This window comes from Thamnophis sirtalis, unplaced genomic scaffold (genome assembly GCF_051295495.1).
Source record: "Thamnophis sirtalis isolate CommonGarterSnake01/CBP01778 unplaced genomic scaffold, rThaSir2_p1.2 scaffold_5, whole genome shotgun sequence".
NCBI classification, from domain to species: domain Eukaryota; kingdom Metazoa; phylum Chordata; class Lepidosauria; order Squamata; family Natricidae; genus Thamnophis; species Thamnophis sirtalis.
The window spans coordinates 129,907,409-129,930,068 of record NW_028261385.1 but is presented as its reverse complement, the minus strand read 5'-3'; the positions used below and the strand labels follow the sequence as shown (position 1 = coordinate 129,930,068).

Genomic DNA, 22,660 nt, shown 5'->3' with positions numbered 1-22,660 from the left:
GCAAGATTTCAGAAGTGGTTTGCCATTGCCTACTTAGGGCTGAGAGAGAGGACAGGCCCAAGGTCATCCATGCTTAGGCAGCACTAAAACTCACAGTCTCCTTGTTTCTAGCCTGGTGCCTTAACCACTAGACCAGTGTTTCTCAACCTTGGCAACTTGAAGATGTCCGGACTTCAACTCCCAGAATTCCCCAGCCAGCGAATGCTGGCTGGGGAATTCTGGGAGTTGAAGTCCGGACATCTTCAAGTTGCCATGGTTGAGAAACACTGCACTAGACCAAACTGATCATTAAAAATTACTATGCTAATATATACTATATTAATCTTTCATTTCTGCTGTCTTGTCATCTTTTCCCATGAAATATCAGTTATAACAGATAGTGATACATCTACGAAACCTTGTATCTTAGTACCTAAAACAACATTAACCTATAATTATGTAGGAGCAAATAATACTAGGAAAAATAATGAAATTGAATGCCCAATTATTTAGATGCTAATTTAATCAAGAAAAGGTCAAAGGCATAGGAAAAATGCCTTCATTCAAGGATAACAAGGACGAAGAATCTGGCGGAGTGGTTGGGGTGCAGTACTGCGGGCTATTTCTGTTGACTGCCAGTTGCCTGCAATTTGGCAGTTCGAATCCCACCAGGCTCAAGGTTGACTCAGCCTTCCATCCGGTTTACAGTAAGCAATATGCTGACTCTATAAAGCGCTTAGAGAGGGCTGTAAAAGCACTGTGAAGTGGTATATAAGTCTAAGTGCTATTGCTATTGCTACGGCGGTTCGAATCCTTAGCACAGGTCTCCTGCGTGAGCAGGGGGTTGGATTAGATGACCTTCAAGGTCCCTTCCAACTGTTAGTTTACTGTTTTACCTCTCAAGCAATTACCATGAGCTCTAGCCTCATATGCAATAGAATTGGAATCCAGCCACTAGGGGGCACTGTTGTGTATTTAAGATTTAACGGACCAGAAAATCTCTTCCTCCCTTTTTTCTTAGCACATATGGACAATTCTTGCTTCTACTTCTCTTCACTGTAACCACTAGTGGAAGAACCAGCCAGGAAGAATAGAGAGGAAAACATTGTTCCATGTTTGGGTCAAAATAAGTATCAGTAATTGAATAATTGCTCTCCTTCCAGAACAGGAGCCTTTCCAGAAAGTTTAAGACAATCTATTAACACCAATTAAAGTCTACAGCACACCGTGAAATAAGTTGGCTCAAGAATTCCTATAGTTCTAAGAATACGCTTCCAGAAGCATTCCAGTTCCACAAGTTCTTTTGAAAGCAAGATATGCTTTGAGTTTGGATTAGTTTTCTTCTCCAGTCCTCCAGACTAGTGCAAAGGATAAATATTATTTCCAAAAGGATATACTTCCCATAAATACATTATCGGTGTTGCAAGAAGATTGGTTGGGCAGCAGGCAGCTCTCTTTAGAACAATGAATTCCATTGACTGGAAAGGCTGTAAAGGACGGTGATTCAGTGTTGACAGGTGTGCAAAAGGGAACAGTAAACGACAACTGGGCTGCGCTCCAACAGATTGGCACGCTAAAATGTTTTCATTTTTTGTTAAGAAATACCTTTTACTTTAATTCAGGAGATTCTTAAAATAAATATAAAACCGAAACCAGAAGCTTTCCTTTTGGGTTTCATGGACCCCCCCCTCCAAAAAAAGCTAGAATGTTTTCAGAAGAGTCTTCTATTATGCAATTAGTTGCCTTGTTCATGGAATTTTGTGAAGGCTTCATCTGACAATCTCCCATTTATAATTCTGTCTCTTTCCACCATCAGCCTCCCTCCCCCAATGGTCATGGAAGAGAAGACAATAAGTAGAACATTGATTTTTGATCAGAACGTGAAAAGCTCTCCATCTTGATGCCAGAGGCTGATGCTTTGCTTCACAGTATGCCCGCTTCCTCTTTATCGATTTTTATTAAAGGAATCAGGCAGGAGGTACCAAGGAGCCATTTAAGCGGAGCACCATCACTTCTGGCCCTTCTCTGCAGTTCAGAAAAAGCTTCTGGTTCCCTTTCATTCCCTTCCACCGGTTAATTTATGGAACAAGTCTTCATCCAACGTCTCATTCTGGTCTTTGGAACGGGTTGACAGGAAAATATAGCCGCCAATGTATTCATGAACCACTTTGCAATTTGCACTCAGGCAAGCAAAAGCGATAGATACATTCTGATCGAACTCAATGGCAACCTGAAGGGGAAAGACAATTGAAATACCAAAAATATAAATGCCGTGGTTGCAATTTTCTTACTGCTCTAGGTTCATTAGTGTGAAAAGAATCACATGAGGCACAAATGTCTTAAGGTTAAATTTGGTATATCCTAATCAGGGATGAGTTGCTCCCGGCATTACTGCCCGTTCGGTGTGCGTGTGCATGTACATTTGCACAAAAATAGCTTTGCGTATGCGCAAAATGTAAAAAAAAGGAAAAAAAATAAAGTTGTGCAATTACAATTCTTCCCCGCATGTGCAGAACTGAAAATCAAGATGGTGCCCCCCAGTGGTGGGATTCAAATAATTTAACAACTGGTTCTCTGCCCTGATGACCAGCTGGGTAGGCGGAGATCAGTGGTCATGTGACTGTGTGGGCGTGGCCAACTCAACGTCACTCAGGTCTATGGGCGTTTCACCTTAGCTGTTATAATGTAACAAGGGTTAACTGGAGAGGCAGTTTCTGTAAGCAGGACAATAAAGATTAGGCTAGAAACAACACCAGAATGTTTCCTTCCTGCCTTCTTTACAGGATTAGCCCTGTAAAGTGGAAAAAAAACAAAAGGAGATTTCTTCCAACAACTGGTTCTCCGAACTGCTTAGAAAGTTAAGAACTGGTTCTCCTGAATAGGTGTGAACTGGCTGAATCCCACCGCTGGTGCCCCCATAGGAGAACCAGTTCGGGGGTGTGGCAGATCTGGGTCACTGCCAGTTCCAGAGTCCCAGGCTGCCAAATCACTACCGGTTTGGCTGAACCAGTCTGAACCGGTAGGAACCCCCCTATGATCCTAATACAATATTTCTCAACCTCAGCAACTTTAAGATGTGTGGGCCTGAACTCCCAGAATTCCCCTAAACACCATTCTGGGATTCGTTCCACATGTCTTTAATGTTGCGGAGGTTGAGAAACACTGACCTGTCCTAATGGCTCACTTTCTAAAATTTTGTTTTCCAGGGAAAACGTTCCTTTTTATTTTAATTAGATTAATTAGAATTCTTTATTGGCCAAGTGTGATGAGACACACAAAGAATTTGTCTCAGATGCATAAGCTCTCAGTGTCATCATCATCCTCTTTTAACAATCCCATAATCCCTTGCTGGGCAACTGAATTGAGCTGAGTTTTTATTGTCCGGATGCCCCTCCTGTCGCCAATGAGGTTTTATTCAGCAGATATATTCTCTGTGTGCCCAGAGAGAGAAATATCTGCCTCTACCTAGGATTGAACTAAGCTCTCGGTGTACATACAATAATAGTGATACATAGCGATTTTCCACCAAGCATCAGAAGTGACAGAAAGGAGAAGCTATTTAATCCTATTCCATGTTGGGCCTGCTGACCTCCCTTCCTTCAATCTTTCTACATTTTCCAGGAAAAACTCTTGAGGGATTTTTCCCCCCCTGCAGGGAGAAAAATCAGTTTTGAAAGGATAATTTAGAATGGACCCATGACAGTTTCCTGGGATTCTTCATGCACCTGCTATAGCTAGCATCATCAGACCTTTTAAAATGAATGTTTCTGTGGCGATTTTCCCTTTTTCGATATTGGCAACTTTTCCTGCAATATTAGCAATAGCAATAGCAGTTAGACTTATATACCGCTTCATAGGGCTTTCAGCCCTCTCTAAGCGGTTTACAGAGTCAGCATATTGCCCCCAACAACAATCCGGGCCCTCATTTTACCCACCTCGGAAGGATGGAAGGCTGAGTCAACCTTGAGCCGGTGAGATTTGAACAGCCGAACTGCAGAACTGCAGTCAGCTGAAGTAGCCTGCAGTGCTGCATTTAACCACTGCGCCACCTCGGCTCTGCAACTCAATAGATAAAAATCAAACCTTGGGTGGGGGGTCATCAGTGTGCCTTGTCTCACCCTAATTCAAAATAGAAACTTTAGAATACAAACTTTATTCTGAAACTTTCTCCTAAATGTAGAAATACATTTTGGCTGATAGCAATGATGAGAAAGCATTTAGGCCATAGGGGGAACCACAGAGGCCTATTTCATGTATTAATGGAGATTTCCTTATATTTGTGCCAGATATGCAGATGATACCATTCTAATGGCAGAAAGTGAAGAGGAACTAAAGAGCCTATTGATATGGGTGAAGAAGGAAAGTGCAAATGGTGGCTTGAAACTCAACATTAAGAAAACTAAGGTCATGGCATCCGCCCCTCTCAATTCCTGGCAAATAGATTGCGCCCCCCCCCCCCCCGGAAATGGAGGTAGTGACAGATTTTACTTTCCTGGGCTCCAAGACCCCGCAGATGGGGGCTGCAGCCAAGAAATTAAATGACGTTTGCTCCCTGTGAGGAAAACTATAGCAAATCTAGACAGCACACTAAAAAGCAGAGGCATCGCCCTGCCAACAAAAGCGCATAGAGTCAAAGCTATGATATTCCCAGTTGCAATGTATGGCTGTGAAAGTTGGACCATAAGAAAGGCTGAGTGCCAAAGAATGGAGCCCTTTGAACTATGGTGCTGGAGAAGACTCCTGTGAGTCCCTTGGACTGCAAAGCCATCAAACCGGTCAGTCCTAGAGGAGATCAACCCTGACTGCTCTTCAGAAGGCCAGATCCCGAAGATGAAGATCAAATACTTTGGCCACCTAATGAGAAGGAAGGACTCACTGGAGAAGAGCCTGATGCTGGGAATAATGGAGGGCAAAAGAAGAAGGGGACGACAGAGAATGAGGTGGCTGGATGGAGTCACTGAAGCAGTCAGCATGAGCTTAAATGGAGTCTGGGGATGGTAGGGGACAGGAAGGCTTGGAGGAACGTTGTCCATGGGGTCGCGATTGGTCGGACACAACTTCGCAACTAACAACAACAATTCATGGCATATTACTATTCATAAGCAGTCACATATGGGGCTGGGTGATGGCATTTGATTTAGCTCAGTGTTTCTCGACCTTAGCGACTTTAAGTCCTGTGGACTTCAACTCCCAGAATTCCCCAGCCAGCTCTGCTGGCTGGGGGATTCTGGGAGTTGAAGTCCACAGGACTTAAAGTCGCCAAGGTTGAGAAACACTGATTTAGCTTCTTGCCTATAATTTACCCCTCTAGAAGGCAGCATAGGAAAAAAATACCTCAAAAAAGACTTTCATTATACAGTTGCTGTGTCTTAACACAAAAACTCCAAAGGACACGCTTGTCCATTTGGATAGTCCTCGGTTTATAACCACAAACGGACCAGAATTTCCACTGCCAAGCAAGGCAGTTGTTGAGAGTGGTGATTTTGTGACCTTTTTTTTGCTACAGTCGTTAAATGAATCACTACCGTTGTTAAGTGAACCATGCAGTCATTTAGCAACTCCAGTTTCTCCCATTGACTTTGCTTGTGTGTGACTTGATGGCAACAACAAATGCTAAAGTAAGGTTGTCTTTAGAGAAGAGGCCTGAGGGAAAATTCTTCTTGAAAATCAGATAAGAAGCATTTTCTGTCAGCAGAGCCCCATCTCAACCAATGAAACAGTTGGAAAAAGTTGTGATTAGGGAAGGGGAATATATCTTTCCACCTCTCCCATTTTCTATTTAACAACTTGTTCTCTTCTCTGCTCCAGAAAACTTTTCTTCCACTAGCATTAAACAAAATATTTTGCAATTCTTCAGTCAACTCTTTCTCGGGTGAAGAAATTTTAATCAAGTAGCAACAGATCAGAAATGGTTGCTGTCCAGGAAACACTTCATATTTACCTGCCGTATCTCCCAGTTAACGTTCCATTGTTTCATATTTGAATACCTCCAGGTTGTAATTGGGTCCCCAGTTGCTGTGTCTATTCTAATCAGCCTGTTATAAGAAATCCCCAAGATATCGTCCTTCTTGCTTCCTTTAAATCTAAGGGAAAGAAGAAAAAGAGAAAAATCCAACCAATCGCTTTTGTTTCTCCAAGCAATTATTCCCATGTGCATTAGAATGGAACCAAATGGAATAGAATAGAAGCTGGAAAGGACATTGGAAGTCTTCTAGCCCAGCATCCCTCTCCTCAAGCAGGAGAACCTACCAATTCTGATAAGTGACTTCCTAAAAGTCTCCAGTGATGGAGAGCCCACGATTTCTGAAGACAAGCTGTTCCACTGGTTAATTGACCCCACTGTTAAGAAGTTTCTCCTTAGTTCTAGGTTGCTTCTCTCTTTGATTAGTTTCCAACCATTGTTTCTAGTCCTGCCCTCTGGTGCTTTGGAGAATAATTTGACCCCCTCTTCTTTGTGGCAGCCCCTCAAACACTGGAATACTGCTGTGATGTCCCCCTAGTCCTCCTTTTCTCTAGACTAGACATACCCAATTCCTGCAACCATTCTTCATATGTTTTAGTCTCCAGGCCTTTAAATCATCTTAGTTGCTCTCAGACTGAGCAGCAGGAGAACAGAATTACAGGTAGTCCTTGACATACAACTTCTCATTTAGCAATTGTTTGAAATTACAAGGGCACTAAAAAAAAAAAAAGACTTAAAACCGAATCCCTTGCAGCACCCCCATTGTCATGTGATCAAGATTCAGATGCTTGGCAGCTGGCATTTATTTACTACAGTTGCAGATTCATGTGATAGCTATTTGACACTTTCCCAGCTGGCTTCCGAGTAGCAAAGTCAAATGGGGGAAGCTGGATTTGCTTAATAACTATGCAATTCACTCAACAACTGCAGTGATTAAATTAACATCCGGTGCCAAAAGGTTCATAAAATCAGGTGTGATTCACTTAACAAATGCTTTGCTTATGGACAGGGATTCAAGTACCAATTGTGGGTTGTAAGTCAAGGACTACCTATATATGGTCTTTTTCATAAAGCCAGTGCATTAAAAGAGCAGGAAGTGATTCGATTTAGGGGCATTTTCCATTCACATTTGATTCCACTTCTCACTCTCACGCGAACTGGTAGGTGGGTTCCTACCAGTTCGCACCTATTTGGTAGAACCGGTTCGTCAAATCTACTGAACCGGTTAGAAGAGGTTCCACCAGTGGACCCGGAAAGCAGGCTACACCTACAGAAGAGGTTCCAAATTTTTTTGAAACCCACCACTGGTCCTTGGATATGATTATTCTACACTATCATGCTCATATTTATAAAACTCAGCGCCTCTGTGAAAGGTAAGGATGACTACTGCGTTTGTGGTGCAATCAGAACATTGCATGTGTTGAAGTTGTTTTAACGCAAACCAAAGATGCCTTTTAAAAAACAAGTTTACATCATATTCTTATGCATGCCAGTGCTGGGTGTGAGGTATTTAAGGTGGTTCTGACAAGTGTCATCGGCATCTTATATCCGGTCACATGGGCAGCAAGCTACTCCCATCCGTCACATGGGTGGCAAGCCACTCCCACAAAGGAGGCCACACCCACAGAGTAGGTTCGAACAATTTTTGAAACCCACCACTGTCTCACTCCCAAATCAATACTTGTGAGTCGGGCTATTGTGTGCATTTTGTTATACCCCTTTTGCTAATGCACATCTTTGTGTGTTCGTGTATCTCTAGGCATTTTCTTTTAAATGGCAATTGCATTTTGGGTTTGCGTATCAGTTCAGGAAACACAAATATTGTTAAGTTAGCATTCTGAATTCAAATCGGAAAAACTTCCCCATGCACACTAGCGGAAAGGACTGACTATAGCACCATCCCAGTGAAAGTTGCTGCTGAGGTGGAAGAAGGGAGGAAGCAGAGAAGGGTGCAGTCCTGTCAATCATCAGTTGCAAACAGAATTTTTATGCTTCCCTCTACTAGCCAAATATAGAACTACTAAACACACTTGGGAAAATAACCATCTAAGCCAGGGGTCCTCAAACTTTTTAAACGGGGCCAATTCACGGTCCCTCAGAGTGTTGGGGGCCAGGCTGGCTGGGTGGGCATGGCTAAGTGGTCATGTGACTGGGTGGGTGTGGTCAATTTAACAGTCCAATTGTTAAACAATGCACACAAATTAAACTTGAATTTGTTTTGCTCCTGGGGGTGTTTTATTTGCTTTTGTTTTCATGTTGCTCTTTTGTTTGCCTTTTCTTTTTACTAGATCATTTTTTCATTTGCTTAGGAGTCTAGCGATCTAACTCAATTTTGCAGCAATTCTTCTCAGCTCCAAGGAACTTAAGAAATTTCTCTCTCTCTCTCTCTCTCTTTCCCTCTCTCTCTTTAATTTTGATTTTATCTGTCTCTTTTTATCTATCTTCTGGAGGCGGGGAGGTGAAAAAACAGGCCTTTTTTGTCAGGTTTTTTTTTGGCCTCTTGGGGCATCTGTGCACTCTGTTTTTCATCTTCCCCGTCTCCAGGATGTCTCTGCAGGCCACAAATGTTGGCCTTACTTTTCAGTTCCAGTCCACGGGGCTCGCGAAGGTAAATCCTGCGCTTGGCCAAAAGGTTGGTGGGGTAACCTTGTGGTCCTGCGCGGGTTGGATTAATGGTTTCAGCGGGTCGCATGTAGCCTATGGGCCATAGTTTGAGGACCCATGATCTAAGCAGATAACTTTCCGAAGAGGCTTTTTGACTTCTGGCATGGCCTAAAAAAAGTTAATCCAGATGATATTACGTTTATGCTTGTTAACCCTGAAGGGCCAGGTTGAGGCAGGCCATCCTGAAGAAATTCTATTCATGAGGTTATTACAAGCTGTCACTGATTTAATGGCACACGATCAATCATAAGTCTGGGTTAGGTGCTGGCAGAACAGCCTGAAAATGGTGGAGCTGTCAATATGTGACACCCAGTGCTAGGAACAGGGGGAATTCCAGTGTTCGATAGATTCAATAGATTCTACTTTTGCTTATGTAATCAGAATTATCAATCATGTTTTCATGTTCTAAAATAATTTCCAATGAAAGGAAATGGCCACTGCTTGATAATAAAAGGCAGAATATATTTTTAAAAGAAGCCACAAAGCAGATGTTGCAGCCTTGATTATTCCCAGAAAGGTACCAAGAGCATTGTGGGAAGAGATTATATTATATATAAGCCAGAAAAAGGGTTACAGGTAGTCCTTGGTTTGGGACCATTTGTTTAGCAACCATTCATGGTAATGAAGGTGCTGAAAAAGTTGGACATATAACTGGTCCTTAGAGTTCCAGCTGTTGCAGTATGCCAGGGGTGGGCTTCAAAATTTTTAGCAAGGGGTTCTCTGCCCAGTTGCTGGGTGGGGGTGGCCACAGTGGGTGTCACCTAGTCAGCCTCCTGCACTATGGCAGGGGTGGTGGTTTTGTCCTCCTCGGGCTCTGGAGGCTTTTCTTGAGCCTCCGGGAGGGTGAAAAGGGCTTCCCGAGGCTCTGGAGGCTGGAAACGGGCGCATTCCGGACCTTCCCAAACTTCCAGTAGGCCCGCTTTTTGCCCTCACCGAGCTTCCACGCGTGCTCTGCACTTACCTGCATCCAAAACGGGCCGTGTGGGGACTCTAAGAGCCAAGGTGGCGCAGTGGTTAAATGCAGCACTGCAGGCTACTGCTAGATCAGCAGGTCAGCAGTTCAAATCTCACCGGCTCAGGGTTGACTCAGCCTTCCATCCTTCCGAGGTGGGTAAAATGAGGACCCAGATTGTTGGGGGCAATATGCTGACTCTCTGTAAACCGCTTAGAGAGGCCTGAAAGGCCTATGAAGCGGTATATAAGTCTACTGCTATTGCTATTGCTATATTCCTGGGAGAGGTGGGGTGGGCGTGGCCAGCCAGGAGTGGGATTTTGGGGTTCTCCAAACTGCACAGAGTCTTAGTTAGAGGTTCTCCTGAACCCCTGCAAACCCCCAGCAGCCCAGCAGCTGATATGAAGACGCCATTATATTCTGCCATCATCACCACCACCAACAACAGATCTTCCTACTCATTTTTCTCCTTGGCATATCTACCTTCTTCCTCTTCTCAGCATTGGCTGCCTCTCCCTCCTCTGGGCTTTCCAACGTTAGCTGGCCTTAAGGCCCACAGAGAGGAGTTCTATCAGTATTGGGTTCAGAGGTAGCAATGAGGGATGGGGCAATGGTGAGCGCAAGCCCAGTTCCAACAGAGGCCCTATGGGGCTTGAGGATGGCCAGTGTTGGTGAGCCCCATGTAAGAAAGGCGAGACAAAAGTGAGGGGAAGGAAGAAGACAACAATGGTGCTGAAGAAGACAGAGAGGAATGTCCAGTGGCAGTGATAGCAGTTGGTAGATGGTGGCAATAGAATACTGAGGGGTCTTCATTTCAACCATGCTGTGCAGGGTGGCCAAAAGCATAGGGGGAGATAAGTGTGGGAGGAGTAGTTGAAATGTCAGGGGAAACAAGTCAGCCTCTTCTGCAGTGGTGGGTTCTGGATCCCATTGCAACTGGTACAGTTGCAATGGGCCCCGGCTCCACTACATGAATGTGCGCAGTGTGCACGCACACATGTACAGTGCATGCATGCATGCCCACGCGTAGCGCATGCATGCATCCTTACCTCTTGCGATGCCTCTGTGAGACTCCATGACACTCCAGCTGCTTGGCGGAGCATCACGCAGGCACTGTGTGCTCCGTGCGCTTAAGCGCCGAAGAGCTCAAATACAGGTAAGGAGCTCGGGCGGGCAGGCGGGCCCTCCGGAACACCGTACTGGAACGCTACCTGGTGTTTCGGGCACGCACCGGTACGCCTGTACCAGGGCGTACCGCCTGCAACTCACCACTGCTCTTCTGGCTCAATGATCTCCTGAAAACAATCTTAGTTTTAGAAGAATCGAGGCTCATGCCTGGGAGGGACCAAGCCACAGATGGCTTGAATCTTTTGGGAGGCAGGAGACGTGATTGCCAGCTGGCTTCCAAGAAAAAGAAAATCAGTGGGGAATTCATCCAGAAGTCACAAGTTGTGGTCGTGTAAGGGCCTTGTTTAATGACTGCCTGCTCCTCACTAGCAACTGCATCTACGACTGCTGGAATTGCTATTGCTAAGCAGTCACAAGATGTTTGCTTTAATGATAGTTTTGCTTAGTTAGAAATTCTGGCCTGTTAAAGCCATAACCTGAGGATTACTGTACCTGTATATAGAACAGTGATTTTAAGAATGCTCCCAAACCTAAAATGCATTCCCTCCTCCCCTAAAGGCCATTTCTGTAGTCAAAACGAAAGTGGTTAAAAAGGTTCTAAGCAGTACTCTTCTATAAAAATTTAGGGGCAGAGGAACACTAGAATTACCTTACAACATAATAGGATAAGCCGAATTCTGGAAGTGATTGCCATGCCTGGATAAACCTCAGTTTGGCTTCCATAAGAGGCAGGTGAATGATGTTGTGGTGTGCTTCTAGAATACGAGCAGCTAACTAGGGAAACGTGGAAAGGAAAGCACAGGTTTAACTGAAGTAGAAATGAACAAGCAGCATTCAAATAGTGAAAAAGCTTGGACCACATAACTTTTGCTACTTTACTAATCTGCCGTTTTAAGGAATCAAACTACATACTGAGTATAGAACACACTGGGGGAACCCTGAGGATGTCAATACTGGATGTGAAAATGCTGGCAACTCCATCAGCATGGACACCCTTTATCTTAGCTCTTCCTCTTCTCCTTTCTTTGCACAGGTGAGTGGAAATGATATTCTAGCTACAACAGCACCTCTGTCACCTGGGTGATGAGCAGCTATGCCTATTTTCCCATCACTTTCTTATCTTCCTAGCAGAAATTCAAGCATGGCATCCAGTATTTAAGAGCAGGGGTCCCCAACCGGTCTATGGACTGGCACCGGTCCGCGGCATGCCAGAAATTGGTCCGTGCAAACCAGTGAAGTCCCATGGACAACAAAGGACACCACACCCCCTCTGGTACATGGAAAAACAGGTCCCTGGTGCCCAAAAAGTTGGGGGGGTTGCTGTTTAAGAGGACTTTATTTAATGGCTGCATTGTAATATGTATGGTTGGCCATAAAGCTAGTTGGCAATAAGAGTGTATGTATGTGTGTGTGTGTGTGTGTGTGTGTGTGTGTATGTATACACACACACATATATATATATACATACATACATACATACACACGCATACACACATACATACACACACTCGTATTACCAACTAGCTTTATAGCCAACCATACATATTACAATGCAGCTATTAAATAAATTATGTATTGTGTCACAACCCCTGGTATGCCCAAATATGGGAGGGAGCATACTGCTTTCATTTTCTGACTTTTGGCTCACCCTAGGAGCCATCTAGGTAGAAAGCCTTTTTTAATGTGGCCTTGTTGCATTTATGCTGATAAAATAAATAAAGGGAGAGTAGTATAGATTTATTTCAAGATATTTAGGTCTCATCAGCTAGCCATACCCTTACTGGGAATTGAACCTGGGCTGTATTACATATTAGGCAGTTGTATTAGCCACTCCGCCACAGGCTCTCCTCCTTTATCAACTAAGCCAGGGAAATCCCCTGGTATGCCCAAATATGGGAGGGAGCATATATGTATGCTGGTCTTGTTGTATTCGGGTTTTTTCCTGTGTAAGCTTGAGATTGTCTTGGCAAGTGAGACTTGCCGAAACATTGCCAAAACAATCTCAATCTTACAGAGGAAAAGACCCGAATACAACAAGACCAGCATATATATATATATGCTCCCCCATACACACACACACATATACACATACCAGCCTGAAGATGGTGAGTGGGACCTCGCCCAAACGTTTCCAAGTCAATTTCAATCTTACATGGAAAGAAACCCAAATACAAGACCAATACACACACACACACACACACACACACACAGTATTTGTTTTCATAGATTTTGTATATATATATATATATACAATACACACATACTGGTATTTTTTGTATACAATAGTAATTTCTCATTCATTCATTCTGTCGTGGCCTGCCAGCGGCCATCGGAGCTGGCAGCAAATTCGGACAGTGAGGAGGTTGGGGAGGAACATGGGCCAGTTCTGGAGTCTGGGGAGGGCTCTGAGGAGGGCTCTGTGTCAGAGGCAGAGTGGGGGCCAGAGCCGTATGTCTGTTATCAGCTGCCTTCCAAGTCAGACATCAGTGAGGCAGGTGAACATCTGGATATTGTTCCCAATGTGCACATGCATAGAGTTGCCAGACAAAGGGTACAGCTAAAGAACAGGAGTCGACTTGGGAGTAAGGCCACAGGTGGACAATGAATGGCCTCTCCCAGAGGAAATAAAAGAGGAGCAAAAGGGGAGTGGCGTTTGCAGGAGATGACCTGTCAGCTCTCCAAGCCAGATAAGGTCTGTGACTATAAATCCTCCATTGAAAGACTTTGCTGGATGTGAATGAGCAGAATTCACAGTAAATTAATAAAAGGGTTTTTTGTTGGGGCAAGGAGTTTGCTTCATGTTCTCGGGAAGCATAGGTCAGAACACATTCGTTCATTCATATCCCACCTTTATTTTCACAAATAACTCAAGGCAGTGAACATATCCAACAGACCTTCCTCCTCCTATTTTCCTCATGATAACAATCCTATTAGGTAAACTGGGAGAATGACAGGCCCAAGGTCACCCAGATGGCTTTTATGGCTAAGACGGGACTTAAACTCACTGCCGTAACCGCTAGACCAAACTAGCTATAGATTAATTAATGACAGAGTTTAATTACCAATTGTGGTTATCACATTCATCAAATGGTTTGAACAATTTGTTTTCTTTTAACTTCTTGGACTGCTTTGTGCACCTCTGCTTAGTAAATGTTTTTGCTCCAGTACACTTAGCGGGATTTGCAACCGCAAACATGCAAGGATATGACTATTGATCAATTCTGTAAAATGATGTTCTGCTGACTTTTTGTGTGTGTGTGTGTGGGAGATTCTGATTTGGGAGTTTCTGGGGTAAATTACAGGATTATTTATTTCCTCAGCTTCTGCTAGCCAGGAAACTATTTTTGGTTGAAGAGGCAGAAGATGAGAACTTCTGAAAATTGAAATTCTGAAAATGGAAGAGTTTAATGTATCTCTTCTTCTTCCTTTATTATCCTACTGCAGATGCAAAAACACAGAAGAATAATTACATAGAATCAATACACTGAGATCAGGGAAAAGCAATTTTGGGCAGAATTCCTATCTCACAAATTCAGGTCCAATATTCTATTTATAGGTTTGTGCTGTCTCTTCAGATTTTACTTGTACATTTGCTGTAAGAAAGATACTCCCTGAAATTCATTTTTTGACCTATTAAACAAGACTCGTCTACCAATTAGACCTGAGTCAGTTTGAGTAGATCCCCTGCAATTGGCCCAAGATGCAGCTGTTCCTGTATTTTCCTTGCCACCCCATTTACCTGCTTAGATTTATATTTCTTAGCATATCGTGGTGAGATGAAGCATTCCGGTTTCACGTCCATGCTTTCTACATCCGAAGCTTCTTGGATTGCAGCTGTTCTGCTTTTCATTTTCAGGAGCGAGAGGATGTTACGCACCTCGGATTGGTAAGAACTGTCTGCCATTGTTTTTCCTTTGGAAGCCAATGAACAAGCAGCCATCCATCTGGCATACTGCTCTTCCTGCAATGAATAGTCCATGGAGAGATATTAAAAATATATATATCTGGCACCGATTTTTACTCACATTGTTTAGCTGCAATCATTTGAAATGCTTTGTTTAACTTCTCCAACATTGGTAACTTTAAGACTTGTAGACTTCAACTCCCAGAATTCTGTTGCCAAGGTTGGAGATTCCTGCCATAGACAACAACACTTCATCAGTCTAATTTGTTTATTCAACTTCTATCCTATCTCTTCTTCAGAAATTCTAAAGGGGAAGCTTTCAAGGACCCAGGTTCTGTTTTCAGCCGTGATGGCCTTCTGCCGCCCTCTGCACCCTCCCCCTCACCAAGCTCCATTTTCAATGGCAGAGGGTGGTAGAAGGCTGTCATGGCTGAAAACAGAGCTTGGGAGAGACATACGCATTTTTGCTGGAAGAGGCACCGTGGGTTGGTCCTTTGCTGTTTCTAGGGCAGCCCCACGGGCCAGATCTAAGCACCCCGCGGGCTGGATCCAGATCCCGGGCCTTTAGTTTGACATCTCTGATGTAGAAAGAGGGAACAAAAAAAATGTATTACAACTGCTGCCATGAAGATTAGAAGCTGTTCTTTATTATCTTTTTCTTTTCTTTATATCTCAAATGTATATGCCCCCCCCATCTGACCTAGAGGCCACTCTAGGCAGCTTACAGCCAATAAAAAGCAACAAGATGGAACATTAAAACAACAAATATTACCACTAAAATTGACTTAAAAATTAACAAAGATGGCAAGGAAGGAAGACCTCCAGTATGACATGCGACCATCAGGGCTACAGGTCAATTGTCAGAGCCAGGTCTTCAGGGCCCTTGAGAAGGCCAAAAGAGTGGGCCTGGATCTCACTTCACCTTTTCTCACCAAAAGAGTGGGTTCAGATCTCATCTCACCTTTTAAATGTATTTTTCCACTATTTTTTATCATTTTCCTTTATTATCTTTATATTAGCTAAATAAAATATGTGTATAGAAAATATTGAATCCTTTTTTTTCTGTTCCTCGCTGACGTATCAGAACTCTTAGATCTCCTTTGTCCCTTAATTTCCCTCCGCCCCACCAGTCCATCTTGGGAGAGCCTGAGGAAATCCCAGGGCCACACAAAATATAGCCCAAACAAGGCAATGGCAAACCTACACTGTTGGCTGAGAAAGCTTTATTGCTCTGTTTGTGGAATTGCCAGATATTAATGACTTTAGGGAGGGAAGCTGAGTTTCATAAGAGTTCTTCAGCCAGGAAGGTCAGATGAGGCAAAGGACAAATACCGACAAATTTACAGAATAATTTGGCAAAGTAGCTCTTGACGCAGACTTTTAAACAAAAATCCCCTGTCACGAATGGAGGTGAGTAGCGGGATATAAATGCAAGGCAACCTGGGGTTTGGTTCATTGCTTTTTAAAAAAAAAATACAAGCCTTGTTTTATTTCCATGCACAAATAGCTGGGAATATTTATTACTGTGTGGGTTTGCAATGCACTGAAATGCCAGCCAAGCACCTGGACCTTAATGAGGTTTCCAAAGGGGCAATGCAATGCACAAAAAGCACATTAATACCCCTCCTCTGTGCACACAATAGGTTCATTCAGTTGTTTTGTTACTCACATCATTACACCTCAAAAGTATTTCATTCATTCCATCGGCAACTGGGATGAGTAATTTAATCCCATATTTTTTCCCTGACACACTTACATCTGGGACAATTTCACATCCTAAACAACAAAACAGAATTTATATGTAAATTTACACTTCATCTTCATTTAAAAACAATACACGAGAAAGACAGGGAGAACGAACAGCATATAAAAAAGGTAATAAGGACAATTTTAAAAAGGTAAATGATTAATTATTACTTACTACTAAGGCAGAGGTTCCCAATCCCCCCAGTCTAGTAGCGATCCACGCCCCGTTGGGAACTGGGGCACGCAAGGAGCACATGAAGCTCCATTTGCGCATGCGAACCCCCCCTTCCCCCCGCCGCAGCTGCTTTATGGACACAGCAAGATTGGGAACCGCTCCAGTTATGAGGATAGATTTAACCTTGTATTTTTATTCTAGGGTTGCACTCAGCCTTAGCTGATACTGTTACTTTCAAGGAAAACCATGATGTTTATTGATCATCATCTGATCAACAATACATCTTCTGTGTTTAAAATGAGGACTGGTGCTATGAGGATCTTTCCCTAGAAAAATATAAGTAGCATTGAACCATGTGATAAGCAGATGATCAATATGGTATTTGCAATATACACAGAACATTTGTACTAGTGGGGTTTCATTGCATCTCACTGGTCACTAATGGTAGCATAATTTGGGAACTCAGGGCAGTGAAAGCCTGGCACAATTTCTATGAAGCTAAGTAATAAGAGCTGTGGTGGTGCAGTGGTTAGAGTGCAATACTGCAGGCTACTTCTGTTGATTGCTGGCTGTCTGCAATTTGGCAGTTCGATTCTGACTGGCTCAAGGTTGACTCAGCCTTCCATCCTTCTGAGGTTGGTAAAATGAGGACCCAGATTGTTGGGGGCAATAGGCTGACTCTGTAAAACTGTTTAGAGTGCTGTAAAATGGCATATACATCTAAATGCTATTGCTAATACAATTTCTGTGGCCAGAAGTGTAATTACAGAGGTATGTGGCTTTCATGTGTTCCTCATCTTCACTTATGGCAGTGGTATCCACACTTCGGCACATGTTATGTGGGCAACAATGCCATAATGTTTAATATCCTTTGGACATCTGTCAGTAAATGAGACCAAAACAGTCCCAGCTGCACAAAAACAGGATACGGTAAATACTGTCTAAAGTCAGAGTAATCTGTGTCTATGCGTATGTACAGACGTTCATGTCCATGTGTTCTAAGACATATAAACAAAGATTATATACAATTGATTATATACAAAATAAATATGGGACTAAGAAATTCCAGATAGCCTATGCTTAAGATCAGGAATGATTTAAATTGTTTAAAGTTAGTTTAGCAAGGAGGAGCTAAGTTCAATGTAAAGATGTTATTAATTTATTATCTTTTTTTTCTCAATATATCTTAGACTGTGTTTGTTAAAAATCTATACGGTGTACGGGTTCTGGGAAGTCGGGGGGGGGAGGTAGGTTGTGGGGGTCGGGGGGGGGGAGGGTGGCGGGGAGGGATATATCAGGTTGGATGAGATGTGTTAGTTTTCAATGTAATTTGACTCCATATGTATACTGTTTTTTTTTCTTTTTTCTTTATTTTATATTCTCATTACTATTATTATTACTACTTTTTCTTTAGAAATAGGATAGGCTAAGCATATTGACATGTAGCGGAAATACACCAAGGAGAGGAGGAGTGGGAAAGAAGAAAGATGGGCAGAGAAGGTTAGGAGAGAGGGTAAGGGGGGAAGATGAGAAGGATAAGGAGGAGTGGATTGTAGAGAGAGGAGTAGTAGAAAGGGAGGGGAAGTAGAGTAGAAAAGGATGTTGGAGGGAAGATAGAAAGTTGGAGGGTGGTAGAAGAAAGAGGTGTATGGAGAGTAGAAGAGCTATAATGGGTTTCTATTTTTTGGGGCATTGTTGACAAGAGGAACTGATGTAATTATTATTTAATACTATATGATATTGGCTATGTATAGTATACATGTGAGTGTGTGTTTTGAAAATGAAAATGGAAATAAAATACTATTTAAAAAAAGACATATAAACAAAGAACAAAAATGCTTATTGTGCTAGGAGATCTCTGTAGATACAACCACACTTCATAAGATGCTGTATGAAAATATCAGCTTCTACCTCTTAGGTTAAACTTCTCGATAGGTTCTCCATGTTCAGCTTCTTTGCTTTTAAAGTAAGACATGGATGTGTCTTTAAAGACAAACCAATATTGCTTGAAGGCTTTCAGGACCAGCTTTTTGGATCTGCAAATGAAGAATTGCTTCATCAAGTCTCTGTTCTAATGAGGAAAACCGGTCAATCCTTTTGGCCAAGTTTTATTTCCCATCCATATATATAAAAACAGATGTGTTTGTGTTCCAGCATAACTCTGGAATGCCTCAAGCAATTTCAACCAAACTTGGTACACATATGACTTACCCTCTGGAGAAAAATACTGTGGGGGTAAAATACCCCAATACCCCTTGGTGTGTGTGTTCTGTTAAGATACAGCCAGTTGTGCCTTAAAATGACTTCTACTGTACTGCTGTAAAATGGCTTCTACTGTGCAGCACAGTGGAGTTGCCATGATAACGGCTTCACAGTACTCCACAAGGGGGCTCCCTCTGGTAAGGGGGAAAATCCAACATTAGAAATTATATTTGGTCTGGACATTTCCCCTCTATAAATAAATACCTGGGCAACGCCGGATTATTGACTAGTATATTATGAAAGTCTATGTGATTGTCTCATTAAGAAGTATGTGTTTCTCTGTTTTAGCTGCTTTATCAGAGAGGATCACATCACAGGGGGCTAATAGAAACTACAGTGATGACAACCCCCACCCCCCAAAAAAGACAAAACATGCAAAACCTGGTATTTGAGCTTACTTCTCAATACAGGTAAAAGTATAGATATTGTGGAGGTGGTATAAGTGGTCCTCGACTTACGACCACAACTGAGTCCAAAATTTTGTCACTAAGTGAAACATCTGTTGTGAATTTTGCCCCATTTTACAACCTTTCTTGCCACAGTTGTTAAGTGAATCTCTGTTAAATTAGTAACACGGTTGTTAAGTGAATCTGGCTTTCCCATTGACTTTGCTTGTCAGAGGGTTGCAAAAGATGATCACATGATCCCGGATACATGTGAGACAGTTCCCAAGCATCTGAATTTTGATCACATGGACCATGGCGATACTACAAGGATCGTATGTGTGAAAAGCGGTCATAAGTCACTTTTTTCAGTGCCGTTGTAACTTTGAACAGTCACTAAGTGAACTATTGTAGGTCAAAACTACCTGTATTGTAATATCGTGATGCACATTTTATCACCTGCCCCCTCTTCTATTTCCACAAAACACGGAATTGTAAAATATCTTGGTTATTCATTTTACGTCTTCAACAGTACAAAGACGTACAAAGACTGTTTTCCTGAAAGATTTCAAATAAGTCATTCATTTCTTTATGAAAACACAAATGCGATCGTTTTTCATGCAGTAGTATTTTAATGGATTTAATCATTGAGTTTCATTGCGATGATATTATTTTAATTTTGTGAACCACCCTGGGAGTGGTTCTTATATGAAGAATGGCTTATAGACATATTAAATCAATTTCCAATTCAACTGAAACGATCCTGATACGATACCATATTGAATTTTGAGATTTGGGGTATTGATTGCCTTCAAAATTCAGTGTATGAAAAACACAACGAAATATGCTAAAGTAGACAACATTGAACAATATATGGGTAGTTACCATCGCTCCTTTTCCTTACCTAAATAGTTTGAGGTTATCAGCAAGCTTTGGAATGTCTGTGATATCCTCCTATAGAGAACCAAAAATTATGCTAGTAACAAGGCACAGCTAGATACTTTCAAATGCATGTCAATGATTGCTCCACAAGGTGGCGCAGTGGTTAAATGCAGCACTGCAGGCTACTGCTAGATCAGCAGTTCAGCGGTTCAAATCCCACCGGCTCAGGGTTGACTCAGCCTTCCATCCTTCCGAGGTGGGTAAAATGAGGACCCAGATTGTTGGGGGCAATATGCTGACTCTCTGTAAACCGCTTAGAGAGGGCTGAAAGCCCTATGAAGCGGTATATAAGTCTACTGCTATTGCTATTATGAGTGCATAGTTGTTGTGTGTTACAGTTGCTAATTTGCTATTTGCTTCCCCCACACTTAAAGTCCAAGTCAGCAACACATTGCAGATAAATGTAAAAGTTTATTTCCAAAACAAACCCAAAAATCTAAATTTGGGAGATAGGAAAAAGCCAAAAGCTATGTTCCCCTGAAATGATACAATATTGAAAAAAAGTTTGTATCTCTTAAAATCTCAGGTGAATCAGAAAATAGGCACAAACTACCCTGTACTAAAAATACCTGAAAAGCAGAATTAGAGAAGAGTGATAATATCATAATTAGGTCCCCTCCTCTTGGGTTAAAGAGATATTGTACAGGTAGTCCTCGACTTACGACCACAACCGAGCCCATTTATAAAATGAGTTGTGCCCCATTTCACAACATTCCTTGCCACAGTTGTTAAGTGAATCATTGCAGTTGATAAGTTAGTAACTCAGTTGTTAAGTGAATCTGGCTTCCCCACTGACTTTGCTTATGAAAAGATCGCAAAAGATTTATCACATGACCTTGGAACACAGCAACGGTCATAAGTATGAACTAGTTGCCAAGCATCTGAATTTTGATCACATGATCACGGGGATGCTGCAAAGGTTGTAACTGTGAAAAACGGTCATAAGTCACATTTTTTCAGTGTCTTGTTAACTTTGAATGGTCACTAAATGAACTGTTGAGGACCACCTGTACATATATCCAGATAATGGTGAACCCATATTCTTTTTAACTCAATCAGGCATTGATAGTGGATACTGCAATTCATCAACTTCCAAAGGGCCTACCAGGGGAAACAGTGGGGAAACAATGGGAAATATGCTCATTGATAAAGTGAGCCCAGCCTAATTTCCTACACCCCAAATCAGGGGTGGGCTGCTGGGGGTTCGGGGGAACCTCTAGTTAAGATTCTGTGCAGTTCAGAGAACCCCCAAATCCCACTCCTGGCTGCCCCCCCCAGCATGCCCCTCTCCTCTCAGCAGTCCCTACACGGCCCGATTTGGATGCCAGTAAGTGCAGGGTGAGCAGGGAGGTTCGGGTAGGGTAAAAATGGCCTACTGGAAGTTTGGGAAGGCCGGAAATGGGTTTGTTTCTGGCCTCCAGAGTGCCTCCGGAGCCTGGGGAGGCCGTTTTCACCCTCTGAGAGGCTCGAGGAACGCTTCCAGAGCTCGGAGAGGGCAAAAACACCCCCACTGCTGTGGTGCAGGAGGCCGACTAGGCCACACCCACCATGGCTACGCCAACCCAGCAACCAGGCAGAGAACCCCTTGCTAAAATTTTTGAAGCCCACCCCTGCCGCCTGAATGTTACCTTGACTCCGTGCCCAAAGGAAGGGAATGGCATACCAATAGGCTCTCTGATCTTCCGCCTTCTAGGGTTATTTCCAGATTGGAAAGCGCTGCTTCCACTTCGTCGGTTTCACTCTCAACTGCGAAGTCTTTGGATCCAGATGATAAGGTCATCTTGCTGATATGGTACTGCAGTCAAGGGAAAAGATACCCGGATGGTATCTGGTAAGCTTGTTGATTTCATACAGAGGAAACAAACTGAGAAGTTAATAGTAAAATCTTTACAATGAAATCTGTTTAGCCTTTCCATTCGATTAGTACATTCTGATTCATCACATGTATAAAAGGCAATGGAAGTAATTATGTTTTCATCAAATTGATCCTTCATCTTCTTTTTTTTTTTTACAGTATTAGGTATTTACAGCATCTCAGTAATAGACTCTGAATCCTAATTTTACTCCAGGCTGCTGAATGACGTGTCTATCAAAATCAAATCATTCCTGACTGATTATACTCTCGGAAAGCTAAAAGCTATTCATACAAAAAGTTAAAACAGACCAAATAAGATAGCAATAGCACTTACCGCTTCACAGTGCTTTACGGTCCTCTCTAAATGGTTTACCCAGTCAGCCTATTGTGCTCAACAATGTGGGTCCTCACTTTACCAACCTCAGAAGGACGGAAGGCGGAGTCAACCTTGAGCTGGTGGGAATCAAACTGCTGGCAGTTGACAGTCAACAGAATTAGCCTGCAGTACTGCATTCTAACCATTGCGCCACCACCGCTCTAATGCCTTTGTTTTAATCCAGGCTGCATTTTCTATATAGTATATGGTAGCTGCTAAGAGAAGCAGACAAAATCATCCTTACGAAAGCAGCTCTTTCAGCTTCCCCAAAAAGATGTTTTAGTTAAGGTTTGCTAAGGAAGACTTCTTGCACTGATTCTTCTAGTACTTTT

The 22,660-nt window shown here is 42.7% G+C and overlaps 1 protein-coding gene across 1 annotated transcript in view; it reads right to left on the bottom strand.

The window, feature by feature from the left end:
• Positions 1-217: 217 nt before the first annotated feature.
• FERMT1 (FERM domain containing kindlin 1) overlaps positions 218-22,660 on the bottom strand; it is a 47,677-nt gene continuing 25,234 nt past the window's right edge. The window contains exons 8-15 of the mRNA XM_087716878.1: positions 21,761-21,892; positions 20,060-20,109; positions 18,422-18,546; positions 16,259-16,365; positions 14,425-14,646; positions 11,335-11,459; positions 5,921-6,062; positions 218-2,209 (exon numbers count right to left, since the gene is read on the bottom strand). Of these exons, the coding sequence (XP_087573004.1) occupies positions 2,036-2,209; positions 5,921-6,062; positions 11,335-11,459; positions 14,425-14,646; positions 16,259-16,365; positions 18,422-18,546; positions 20,060-20,109; positions 21,761-21,892 (1,077 nt within the window). The 3' untranslated portion in view covers positions 218-2,035. The remainder of the gene's footprint in view (positions 2,210-5,920; positions 6,063-11,334; positions 11,460-14,424; positions 14,647-16,258; positions 16,366-18,421; positions 18,547-20,059; positions 20,110-21,760; positions 21,893-22,660) is intronic.